The sequence below is a fragment of the Biomphalaria glabrata genome, chromosome 7 (assembly GCF_947242115.1).
Source record: "Biomphalaria glabrata chromosome 7, xgBioGlab47.1, whole genome shotgun sequence".
Taxonomy (NCBI): Eukaryota; Metazoa; Mollusca; class Gastropoda; family Planorbidae; genus Biomphalaria; species Biomphalaria glabrata.
In genome coordinates, this window is record NC_074717.1 from 43,506,295 (window position 1) to 43,519,766 (window position 13,472).

Consider the following 13,472-nt stretch of genomic DNA (forward strand, 5'->3'; position numbering starts at 1 on the left):
GCATAATGGTCTTCTATCAATTAGTCAATATTGCCCTTAAAACAAAAAAAAAAACAAGGTTACAAAAGACAGTTTGTGTGGAAACACAAACTCAAAATCGGCCCCCGAAGTAAAATGTTTTACATAATTCGGATAATCCTTCAGAGTTGAAGATAGTTTACTTCCTAGTCCAAACCTCCCGCAGGACGACGGGGGATGGGAGCAGGCAGGGTTTGAACCTTCGATCGTCGATAAATCCAAACGACAGTCCAGCGCGCGAACCGCACGACCAGTGGTCCACCCAGGTAGGCTTCAATATTTTCAGAAAGAACATCCGAATGAAATTATATCAAAGACAAATGAGAGATAAGAATGGAGAAAGAAGGTTAACAGATCTTGTGTAGTGCCCCAACCGTCCCGCAGATCAAAGGATACGTGAAAGTGAATGTAAAGTTAGATGTGAACCTGACCTAACTAGTTTGTGGTCTATAGGGCAGATGGTGTAAAGTTCATCTGTTTTTGTGGCCTACGGTTAACGAGGGTGTCATGTAGCCAGCACGACCAACCGCCTTTGCTTTTCCCCAACTAATGTCAGGTACCCATTAGATATGGGTAGACTCAGAAGTTGAAAATCCCAGTCTTCACCAGGATTCGAACCCGGGACCCTCGGTTCGAACTAAATAAGTTAATTGTTTTGAAAAGGCTCAATCTCATATTCGAATCCTCAAAAAAAAAAAAAAAAAAAAATTTCCGCTATATAGAAAAAATGTTCACGAAAATGATGTTTATAAGATTACTATTCGTCTTAAATTAGGTCTAACATATAATGGATACTAATTAGCTTTTTCTTATAAAAAAACTGCTTGCATAATTGATTTTAAAAATTAGAATTTTCACTTTCAGGAAAAAAAAAAGTAGACGTTGCATCAGAACTTTGAATGGTCTAAAATATTGTGACGTCGGATTTTCAATATCTCTTCTAGTTTACGAGATCTAAACGGGACGGACGGACAGACGGACAGACATTTCGCACAAAACTAATAGCGTCTTTTCCTCTTTCGGGAGCCGCTAAAAATATATTTTTAAAAAAAAAGAGCTTATATCAAGCTTAGTTCTATCAATATTAATCTGTCTGGATCTGTCATGAGTAAAAATATTTTTTAAAAAAGCATATATGGGGAAAAAAAGGCTCCTCAGGCCGACATTGTAACCACGCTGCTAGTCTTAGGAACATGGAAGATTGTTTAGTTCTGTATTGTTTCTATAGTCTCGTCGTACTTCATGTTTGTGTTCACTAAGACTCAGACGACGACCTATAAAGGGAAATAATTAAGCTTATACCACTTCAGCCAAGTACAATTTTCTTCCCTTGTTCGAGATACCAAACAAAATAATTAATTACCAATAACTAATTAACTAATTGGTAAAAAAAAATGTTTATTGATTCTTGTGTTGTCAGATATAAGAAACCGTTTTGCAAATTTTCAGCCTGATTCCAGATTGGGTGTGGGAGAAATAACGTGTACATACTTTTTACCAGACAGACAGTGAGTTGATATAAGTTTATATGTAGTATAATGTCTTAGCAGTGCTGCGGGCTCTTTACACCTCCTCTACCACACATCGTCCGCACTACTCAAATAAGCAGACATAATGTCAACACATCACTGGGACCTTCTAGGTCAGCGGTTCTCAACCTTTTAAGGTCGGCGACCCCTTTTAGAATCCCCCACTCTGACGCGACCCCCTAACACATACACACACACACAGCAATAGAAGAATAGACAAAAACAATCTATATTTTCGATGGTCTTAGGCGACCCCTGGCAAATTGTCAATCGACCCTCAAGGGGGTCGCGACCCACAGGTTGAGAACCCCTGTTCTAGGTGCCTGCAAGTCCTTCAACATTATACACGACAAGTACAACCATTGACAACTCACCAGCTAGGGCTGGACAGCTGTTGGAAATGTCAACGACCTTGACATTTCAGACGAGAACGGTCAGCGCTATTTATCTCCACAGGACATCCATAAATGTACATCCGCGCTGCGACCATTAAGTAGTGGGAGAGAGCGGCCACAATTAAATCAAAGGGACATTCAGTCTAGATGGACGCTGGACATTGCGGGCTACTTGATTTGATAAAGTATTACCATCATCATCGCGGTACACTATCTCGCTGGGCGAGAGAGCGCAAGAGAAATAAAGGGAAGGAACTCGTGAAAATATAATCTTGTTAATGGGAAGTAACTCAGTAATATGTAAGGTCAACAGTATTTCAGAAAGAGGGAAAACAGTCTTACCAGATTTTTTTTCATCTTGTTTTTATTTATTTTATCATACATATTTTCGTATTTAAATTGTATATATTAAATTTGTTGTAGTATACGGTACTTCTCCTTAGTGCGCCAATGTAACATAGAAATGGTCTTTAGATCAAGTTCATAGTCCACAGCATATTTGAGGGCAAGCCAACAGCATGTGTATGGACTTACCCGTCATGCACCTCTCAACTTCCTCTCTCACTCTCTCCAAACTTTCTCCCTCATCCCCTCTTCCTTTTCACCAGCCGATCCTCTCACAAAGAGTCGCACGGAAACTCACAGCAGACGTGCTTCAGAGAACCCCCACACACACACACACATATACACACACACCCACACCCCTTCATGTCAGCTGGATCTGGGCCCGGCATTAAGGTCATCCTCGGTGTCCGGTCCTGACGGGGTCAGGTAAACAGCTGGAGGACACTGTATCCAAGACAACAGACACCGAAGACATCAAAAGCCTTTCTTTCGAGATGAAAAGGGCGAAGGCTCCGTGTGGTGGTGGTGGTGGGGGGGGGGGCAGACAAGCGAGGCCAAGGCCAGCATTAATGCCAAAACTTCTCTCCCCCCCCCCCCCCCCCCATCCACAGCTCAGGAAGATTTCATTATCAATGCAGAAGACACAACAAGCAGACTTGTACACAAACGTAGTGACCTGAATAAATCAACGATCTAACAGCTGATACACTGACTTCCAATTGGTTTACGTTCGTGGGAACTAATGAGTTACGGCCCTTTGGAAGTCAAAAAAAAAAACACTGTAAGAAGGATGAGAATCAATATTTAAATGACAAGTCAACAAAACAAAACAAGAAGAAAAAAACAACGAAAGAGTATGAAATTATAGCCCCCCTCCCTCTCCCCCCTCTCTCTCTTTCTTATATAATAATGGCAATGTGCCAGCTACTTTATGCCAGTGAGGGCGAAATGGCGCCTGAGTTGATTTTTATAGCACTTACGGGAGGGCACCTCTGTTACGCCATCCCCCTTTAAGCTCACTAAAGAAGATCGCCTTTGGCATGAGGTCGTCTTCCATGCAGGATAGGTGTCAGACCCAGAGCAGCTGTCGAGTGGTAATTGGTGCTTCTATACTGTCCACACCGGCCTCCAGCAGAACATGGTTATTTGTAACTTAGTCTTGCCAGCGTACGCCCGTCATGAGGCGGAAGACACCTTTAATGGAAGCGTTCAAGGACCCTTAAGTGCCTACAATAGAGCAACCAGGTCTCAGAGCCATACAAAATGTTGTGAGAACCACTGCTTTATAAACAATGATTTTTCTTGCTAGTTGAAGAGACCTATTCCGCCATACTCTTAGTCTGAGTCTTAGTCTTGGCCTTTGCGAGACGGTTGTCTATTTCTCTTATATATTTATACAAGATAGTCTAGTTATAAATTAGACCATCAAGAGGCTAAACTAGTGTACACTGAAATTTTACAAATAAGCAAAGACAAAAAAAAAAAAAAAAACACTGTGTTCGTAATACTGTTGCGTCTCGACTGAAAGTCCAAATGATGAAGTCATTAAAAAAAAAAAAAGACAATTTCTTACCGTAGGTCTATTTTAGTTTTTGACTGAAATGTTTCAGGAAAAAAAAAAGAAATCTCTAACAGCCAAACTGGACTCGTCTACTGCTTTCTCCGTTCAGACATAGGAACATTAACACCTTTAAAAAGCAAACTCAATCACTCCTTTTTTTGGCTATCAGAGTTAGGATGAAGGATCTCCAGCTGCTAGCTAGGATTGTCTAGACCACAAGCAGAACACAGGAGAGACCAAATTGTAGACCGAGCCCTCCACACAAAGTCAAGTGAATTTGACATACACACCGACTTGAAAATTGGCGTTCCATGTTTTTTTTTTTAATATATTATTTTATGCTATCGTTCTCTATGTCAAGTAATGGCGCGGCTTTTTATCTGGGGCACTTCAATTCCAATGAATCTTGGGCCTCGCAGCTTTATGACGCTCGTAAATCAATTGTGCGCATGTCTTACAGGGGAAGGAACTGAGATTTACTTCTGCCCTGGTCCAAGGGCCATAATTGATCCTACATACAAGTGTGGAGTGTGCTCCGAGTCCATTAGATATCTTAAGTTTAGTTTACCTGGCGCTGTGAGCAACTTTACTTTTCACATCTGGCACCAAAGAAATACAAAGTTGGATTTAAATAGAGGGGGAAAAAACTTTCTAAGTAACACACTTTGGTATCTGCATCTAACTCGGCGACCGAGTCTCTTTAAAAAAAAAGCAATTATGCCATACAAAATCAATGGCCTTAGGGTCCAATTTCGAATCCTTTTCTTTAGCCATTTAGATGAAGAAGAAAAAAAAAAGCCATTGTGCTGGTCATGCAGCATATCCAAAGACCCAGAATATTGTGTCCCAAGCCCGGCTGTAAAAGGAGAAGGGTTTGGCGTAGGGCTAGCTACCCTACCCTATAGAAAAAAAAAAACACAAGTTACAGAAACATCAAACAGCAAATCAACAGAAATTGATGACGATGGACCTAAAGGGGAAGTGGTATAATAAATATACATTGAACATAGCGCTCAAAAACATAAAGTCCCACCATTAAGTTCAGTACACGAATCAAAAGCAGATCCAAATACAACTCGCTAGATCCAAATACAACTCGCTAGATCCAAATACAACTCGCTAGATCCAAATACAACTCGCTAGATCCAAATACAGCTCGCTAGATTCCAAATACAACTCGCTAGATCCAAATACAACTCGCTAGATCCAAATACAGCTCGCTAGATTCCAAATACAACTCGCTAGATCCAAATACAACTCGCTAGATCCAAATACAGCTCGCTAGATCCAAATACAACTCGCTAGATCCAAATACAACTCGCTAGATCCTAATACAGCTCGCTAGATCCAAATACAACTCGCTAGATCCAAATACAACTCGCTAGATCCAAATACAGCTCGCTAGATCCAAATACAACTCGCTAGATCCAAATACAGCTCGCTAGATCCAAATACAGCTCGCTAGATCCAAATACAACTCGCTAGATCCAAATACAACTCGCTAGACCCAATAGAAGGCGACGCCAACAAGTTGAAACACAGACAACAGACTTTTGACTTATTTGTAGCAAGTACGTGAGTTGGTGTGTCAACATGACTTTCTTAAAGAGACAACGTGTGCGAGTGTTTTAACATTAGGCTGAGGACGTAGGGGCTGAGTAAGTCAGAGAAAAGTTATATTTCATTAGTACTATGTATCAGTCAATCAGTTTCCTCTCAGCTCTGTCAATGCAATGTTATGTTCAATTAAAAGAAATGTTCGTTAACAGTTAAAGAAAAAAAAAAGTTTGTATGTATATGGTTTGTTGGTAATAAAAAGTTTATATGCATATGGTTTGTTGGTAATAAAAAGTTTGTATGCATATGGTTTGTTGGTAATAAAAGTTTGTATGTATATGGTTTGTTGGTAATAAAATGTTTGTATGTATATGGTTTGTTGGTAATAAAAAGTTTGTATGTATATGGTTTGTTGGTAATAAAATGTTTGTATGTATATGGTTTGTTGGTAATAAAAAGTTTGTATGTATATGGTTTGTTGGTAATAAAAACTTTGTATGTATATGGTTTGTTGGTAATAAAAACTTTGTATGTATATGGTTTGCTGGTAATAAAAATAGTGTAAGCAAAGCATGTGTCCAATACATTTTTCATATTTGAGTTATTGACATAGTTCAATTCTGCGTTATAAGTTGTATTAGTAAACATTAAATCACGTTTTTTTTCCCTAAATGCTTAGAAACATTTTTATATTTAATAAATTGGACAAAATTTCAATCCCCTTATTATATCTACAGGTTGTTGTTTTGTTTTATCCGTGAGACTCGAATGTATGTTAGTGCTGCTGGCTTGCTGTTGAGCCACATCAACATACCTCGTTTAACACTGACTGATACAAAGTTTAAGGGACCGGAAACCACTGAAAAGTCTGCTGCCAAGAGTTTCCCTATTAAATGCATGTGTCCCACAGGAGCTCAACGGACTAACCCAGGGATTCTCAACCTGTGGGTCGCGACCTCTTGAGGGGTCGATTGACGATTTGTCAGGGGTCGCCTAAGACCATCGAAAATATGGATTGTATTTAGTGTGTTATTCTATTGCTGTGTATGTTATGGGGGGGGGGGGGTCGCGGCAGAGTGGGGGATAGTAAAAAGGGGTCGCCGAGCTTAAAAGGTTGAGAACCGCTGGACTAACCCAACGAACTATTTCATGCGTAGGTCCCAGCTTCAATGAAACATTACAAACTCCACCAAAGACCTTGAAAATAGATAACTAGATCCTAAAAGAATACCCAAAAAGACACAAAAAGATAAAGGCACATTTATATACGCTTAGACTTTAGACAAACTCGTTCTAGTTCCTCCTTCTCCCCCCCCCCCCCTTTTGCGCCATAAGAGCACGGGTTTCACCAATAGACCCCATTCACAAAAAAAGAACGGTCACGTGATAATAATGATAAAACAACGAGAGAAAAAAAAACATGTCACGTGATTATTGATTAAAATTAGATTGTAATTTGTATAGAAGAGAGAGGGAAACACGTAGCTCAATGTTGTTTGTTTACGATTGGTGTACGAGGTCCATTAGCAAATAAAACCAATGACTTAGCAGAGTTTGGGTCTCTAATTAACATGCACATCTAAATTAACACATGAATAAGAGAAGAATTTTTTGTTTCAGGAATGCCTGTTATTTATAAGAACATATAAAGTAACTATCCTTATGGGTAACATTATTATATTCCTTTCACTTGTATTAAAGAGTTACCTTGACTGGTGTCCGAGTTATCCTGGCTGAGAGTCGTGTCCACTTGTGGGTGAAGAGATAATCCCTGTGATAAGATAATCCTTTTGTCAGCGTCCGCGCGTTTCTTACTGTGACGTGTGCCGTGCCACGTGCCGTAGTGACTGTAGGAGGAGGAGGGGGCGACTGAGGTGGACAAGGTACAATGAGATGGACCTGAGGTAGAACATGGATGAGGTAGAGGCTGTCTCTGGTCACGCACGTGGTCATGGCATGTGGCGCAGGTGTGGTGTGGTGTGGAATCACCACAGGATAGCTCTGAGTGAGAGTCGAGGGTGGAGAAGGGCGGAAAACCAGGGCTGTTACACAGCGCCCCAGCGAGTCCAGGGTTTGACGGGTCTCCATCGCAGAAACCTCCGTTCACAAACCCACCAGACAGGAGCTTGTGTGGAGAGTGCCGCTTGCGATGACCCATCTCAAGGTTCAGCCCGGAGTTGTTGATGTTCAGCCAGCTGTCGGTGCTGCTGTGGACCTCCCCGGGCGTGTACTCCGGCAGTGCGTGCCCATTCAGATTCCTCGGGTCCAACTGCGGAATCTCATCCCACTTCAAATGTCGCACCGTGTACTCTGATGTCACCAGGCACTGCCTCAGAACGAACACCACCTCGTGGTCAGCCGCCTCCCGTATCTTGCGGGCCCACTCCATGGTCAACAAGGACCCGAACTCCGGCTCCTCTACGGCATGCTCCAACACTCCGTCAAATGTCAGGTCAGAGAGCACCAGGCCAGGCAGACCAGAGTTGACATCAACGCTGATGCAGAAGTCGCCAATGTCCCTGAGGTACTTGCAGTTTCCTGTGGTCAGATGGACCAGGACAGAACTGCCAACACTCAGTGGCCAGGTAGTGTTTGGCAGGTCACTTGTGTCTTGGATCTGAAAAGAGTCAAGGATTGTAGTTGGGTCAAAGATAAAAATTGAAGATTGTCGGGAAAAAAGAACACATACAAGCATTGTTACAAATAAACTTGAAAGAAATCGTTGAGGAATTGGCTATATATATATATATATATATATATATATATATATATATATATATATATATATATATATATATATATATATATATATATATATATAAACGGGTTGCGCTAAGAATTGTGTTTTCATCAACGCTATTACAGTCTGAGATGAACCTATACAAGGAAGCCAGCATTTATTCAAAGCTAATATATTGCCCCAACATCCAGAGTCAAACATACAGATGGAAAAACATCAAACAAATCTTACAAGAAAATAATTGTAGCTGATGAAGTCTTTCAGTAAAGCAGGTGTACTAGTTAAACACTAACTCCCCCCCCCCCAGCTGTGGTATCTAACTTCCATTTTGTATAAGATATACAGTTTTATATAAGTTATCATTCTTTCTAAATCAACTCCCAGGACTCGTGTTATTAAAACCGTAATCACACCACGATGTTACAGCTATAACCAAACCACTATGTTAAAAACTATAAAAACATCACCAATAATATCACTACATCACTATATAAAATCAGTCTTAACACCAGAAGAGAATGTTAGAATGAAAAGAACAACATTCTTACATTTGTATGTTAAAAGACTCACTGCATAATGTAGATAGATATGTGACCGCAATGTTGACTTTCTTAGGTGAATACCTTCATGCATAAACTTCATAAACTGTCTGAATCAGTTCCATATCACATTGAAATAATCTGCCTACATAACATGAAACGAAGTCTCTGGCGATCCTGGCGAGTGAATGAACGATTTTCAAACTTCTCAAAATTCACACGCTATTATCTGTTCCGTAGCAAGGCTCCAATGTTGGCGGTAACCAGTGCATGACCATCATCACAGGTACGACACATGTTTGGGTAGATGTGCAACTATGCATGGTGTTTGTGAATACCTTGATCACTGTCAATATGTACAGCAGTGTCTCTCAAACTGTCAATATGTACAGCAGTGTCTCTCAAACTGTCAATATGTACAGCAGTGTCTCTCAAACTGTCAATATGTACAGCAGTGTCTCTCAAACTGTCAATATGTACAGCCGTGTCTCTCAAACTGTCAATATGTACAGCAGTGTCTCTCAAACTGTCAATATGTACAGCAGTGTCTCTCAAACTGTCAATATGTACAGCAGTGTCTCTCAAACTGTCAATGTGTACAGCAGTGTCTCTCAAACTGTCAATATGTACAGCAGTGTCTCTCAAACTGTCAATATGTACAGCAGTGTCTCTCAAACTGTCAATATGTACAGCAGTGTCTCTCAAACTGTCAATATGTACAGCAGTGTCTCTCAAACTGTCAATATGTACAGCAGTGTCTCTCAAACTGTCAATGTGTACAGCAGTGTCTCTCAAACTGTCAATATGTACAGCAGTGTCTCTCAAACTCTCAATATGTACAGCAGTGTCTCTCAAACTGTCAATATGTACAGCAGTGTCTCTCAAACTCTCAATATGTACAGCAGTGTCTCTCAAACTGTCAATATGTACAGCAGTGTCTCTCAAACTGTCAATATGTACAGCAGTGTCTCTCAAACTGTCAATATGTACAGCAGTGTCTCTCAAACTGTCAATATGTACAGCAGTGTCTCTCAAACTGTCAATATGTACAGCAGTGTCTCTCAAACTGTCAATATGTACAGCAGTGTCTCTCAAACTGTCAATATGTACAGCAGTGTCTCTCAAACTGTCAATATGTACAGCAGTGTCTCTCAAACTGTCAATATGTACAGCAGTGTCTCTCAAACTGTCAATATGTACAGCAGTGTCTCTCAAACTGTCAATATGTACAGCAGTGTCTCTCAAACTGTCAATATGTACAGCAGTGTCTCTCAAACTGTCAATATGTACAGCAGTGCCTCTCAAACTGTCAATATGTACAGCAGTGTCTCTCAAACTGTCAATATGTACAGCAGTGTCTCTCAAACTGTCAATATGTACAGCAGTGTCTCTCAAACTGTCAATATGTACAGCAGTGTCTCTCAAACTGTCAATATGTACAGCAGTGTCTCTCAAACTGTCAATATGTACAGCAGTGTCTCTCAAACTGTCAATATGTACAGCAGTGCCTCTCAAACTGTCAATATGTACAGCAGTGTCTCTCAAACTGTCAATATGTACAGCAGTGTCTCTCAAACTGTCAATATGTACAGCAGTGTCTCTCAAACTGTCAATATGTACAGCAGTGTCTCTCAAACTGTCAATATGTACAGCAGTGTCTCTCAAACTGTCAATATGTACAGCAGTGTCTCTCAAACTGTCAGTATGTACAGCAGTGTCTCTCAAACTGTCAGTATGTACAGCAGTGTCTCTCAAACTGTCAATATGTACAGCAGTGTCTCTCAAACTGTCAATATGTACAGCAGTGTCTCTCAAACTGTCAATATGTACAGCAGTGTCTCTCAAACTGTCAATATGTACAGCAGTGTCTCTCAAACTGTCAATATGTACAGCAGTGTCTCTCAAACTGTCAATATGTACAGCAGTGTCTCTCAACCTGTCAATATGTACAGCAGTGTCTCTCAAACTGTCAATATGTACAGCAGTGTCTCTCAAACTGTCAATATGTACAGCAGTGTCTCTCAAACTGTCAATATGTACAGCAGTGTCTCTCAAACTGTCAATATGTACAGCAGTGTCTCTCAACCTGTCAATATGTACAGCAGTGTCTCTCAAACTGTCAATATGTACAGCAGTGTCTCTCAAACTGTCAATATGTACAGCAGTGTCTCTCAAACTGTCAATATGTACAGCAGTGTCTCTCAAACTGTCAATATGTACAGCAGTGTCTCTCAAACTGTTAATATGTACAGCAGTGTCTCTCAAACTGTCAAAGGTAGAACCTAGCATAGAATGTTGCTCTGTAAGGCTTAGGGAAACCATTAAAGATGTCTGCCTTGTAAATGAATGATAACTGTATATCGTTGTCGAAACTTGGTAGTCAAAAGGTAATAGTTAGTAGTAAAAGTACTACAGGGGTACAAGGTGAAGTCATGTCTTGGTTGTTACACAATGCAATAGCTAGTCTAAACTAAAAGAATATCTAAGAAGTGATGTCCACCATACGCTGACCGTGACGAGATGCAGCCTATCGTAACGTGGCCCACAATGCAGAAAGAAGCTGCAGAAACTTAAGTTTCTTTGGCCTGGACTATTTATTGCGGGTGACATGCCTGTCGGAAACATATGATCCCCAGACCGAGACTAGATAGGCGATCACTGCTTTCAAGCCTTTTATTTTGTGTTTGCATCCGTCGGAGTGTAAAAACTGACTCTCTCTCTCTCTCTCTTTCTCTCTCTCTTGCTCTAGAGACACACGATACACCCACGCACACACAGCCATCTAACGTACTATGTAGATCATTTTGTAGATTTACCCAATGAGTGGCTTATGTCAATGGCTGGAAGAGTTTGATATCATCAAGATAAATCGGTCGAACTTAACACACGGACAGACATTTCATCAAGGTACACCGGTCTGATCATTGCAGGTGAGTGGTGGGTGCTACGGGAGACTTAGTTTCGGCTCGTTAATTTGGGAAATAAAATAGTTTTACAGTCGAACTATAATAGATGAGACATTTTGTATTTCCGAGTTAAGAAAAAAAAAATTCTCAAGTACCTTTCCCTAAAAATGCAACTCTAGATCTAACCTGACGGAGTGGTTGTTTTCTAATGCCAACAGAATATACGAGAGAATAGTGATGTCCAGGGCCCAGTTATTTAAAGAGTCATCTGACCACAAAACCAGGATGGATTACCCAACCTCAGAATATTCTACAGTACGGCCACTTTATCTCATAATATTCAAAGTAGTTCAAGCTTAAGAAATGACTTAACAGTGTGTGCTTATGGTTTCTGAAATTGTATGTAACTCTTGTGTGCAAGTGTCACTAGTATTTATCATCAGCATGTTTCACTTATCACAATGATGCCCAAAAACTACGACCCGCGGGATATATCCGACCCGTGGTACTATCTGGCACCTGGAAACTTTACCTACATCACAGTTCCCAATAAAGCCGCATGGGTTCGGTTCCTTTGAACCTATTGCGATGATGTGGCTTACGACAGGTGAATCTGAAACGTCACCATAGACATCCTCAGGACATCACAGACCTAAATCTACACATGCAGGAAATAAAGTAATCTTTGAACATTCTCTCATTGTAAAAAATGTTTTACATGTTTCGGATGTTCCTTCAGAGTTGAAGATAGTTTACTTCCTAGTCCAAACCTCCCGCAGGACGACGGGGGATGGGAGCGGGCAGGGTTTGAACCCGGGACCATCGATAAATCTGAACGACAGTCCAGCGCGCAAACCGCACGACCAGGCAGCCATCCGCATTTCATCAGGCCCAGCTCTGCCAACAGCCCAATCTAAAATCTCAAAGAAAATGCATCCTTTTTCCGATCCAAATAAAACGCGTCAAAACATGCAAAAGTTAAAAATATTTACATTGTTGTTTCCAAGTGAACAGTCGAGACTTTTGATCCATGGCCCGAGTGTAACTATATCACGGCTGACATTTACAAATTTAAACTAAATTATTCACGTTAGCTTAGAGCGTCTTTTCATCATATTTCCGTTAAACAAATGTTGCAAAACAAACATAGAAAGATATACACTGTACCGTAATACACGAGGGAAGGGAAGAGATATAGAGATAGCAAAACGCAATCAGATCTAGTTTACGTAACACTGAGTGCTGCGCTGACATGATTAGGTCCCTTACTTCTCATTATTAAGTAAACTTACAAAAAGACAACGAGACCATAAATCGTTTTAACGGACTGAGATTTTAGAGAGAAAAAGTCAAACCTTATCATGTACTGTGTCTTGTACATTGGAATTAAATATCATTCTACAGGTGTCAACCAGCGACTGTGTCTAAAATTAAGGGGGAAAAATTTGACCAAATATCCGCAGGTAATGGTGGTAAGATGGGCCAGACGCGCCTCTGTGTCTGTCTGATCCTGTCTTATTGTCTTACAAGACAGGTCAAGGTGAACAGCACAGAAGTGACTTGATCGATGATTTCAAAATATAAATAAGGATTAAAAACAGAGGCGAAACCGTTGAGAAGAAGATGGGGTATCCTATTTATGGTAAAGCTTTTCCAAAAGGGACAAATACAATAAGAACCTAGCTCAGAGTTACAGCTACCTAATCTTTCTTTTTATTACTCACGCTGTCTGTCTGTCTGTCTGGTAAAAAGTTTGTACACGTTATTTCTCCCACACCCAATTATCTCGGATCAAGCTGAAATGTTTGCACAATTATTTCTTTTACCTGACAACGCAAGAATCAATTTTTAAAAAAAATGTTCATTAACTATTGGTAATTAT

The 13,472-nt window shown here is 40.5% G+C and overlaps 1 protein-coding gene across 6 annotated transcripts in view; it reads right to left on the reverse strand.

Annotated features, from left to right (window-relative positions):
* LOC106076280 (pleckstrin homology domain-containing family G member 4B-like) overlaps positions 1–13,472 on the reverse strand; it is a 129,257-nt gene that overhangs the window by 73,153 nt on the left and 42,632 nt on the right. For 4 of the 6 annotated variants that reach the window (XM_056034850.1, XM_056034851.1, XM_056034854.1 and 1 more), the window contains one exon: positions 7,113–8,022. In XM_056034850.1, coding sequence (XP_055890825.1) covers positions 7,113–8,022 — 910 coding nt within the window. The other 2 variants (XM_056034852.1, XM_056034855.1) reach the window with 2 other exon arrangements.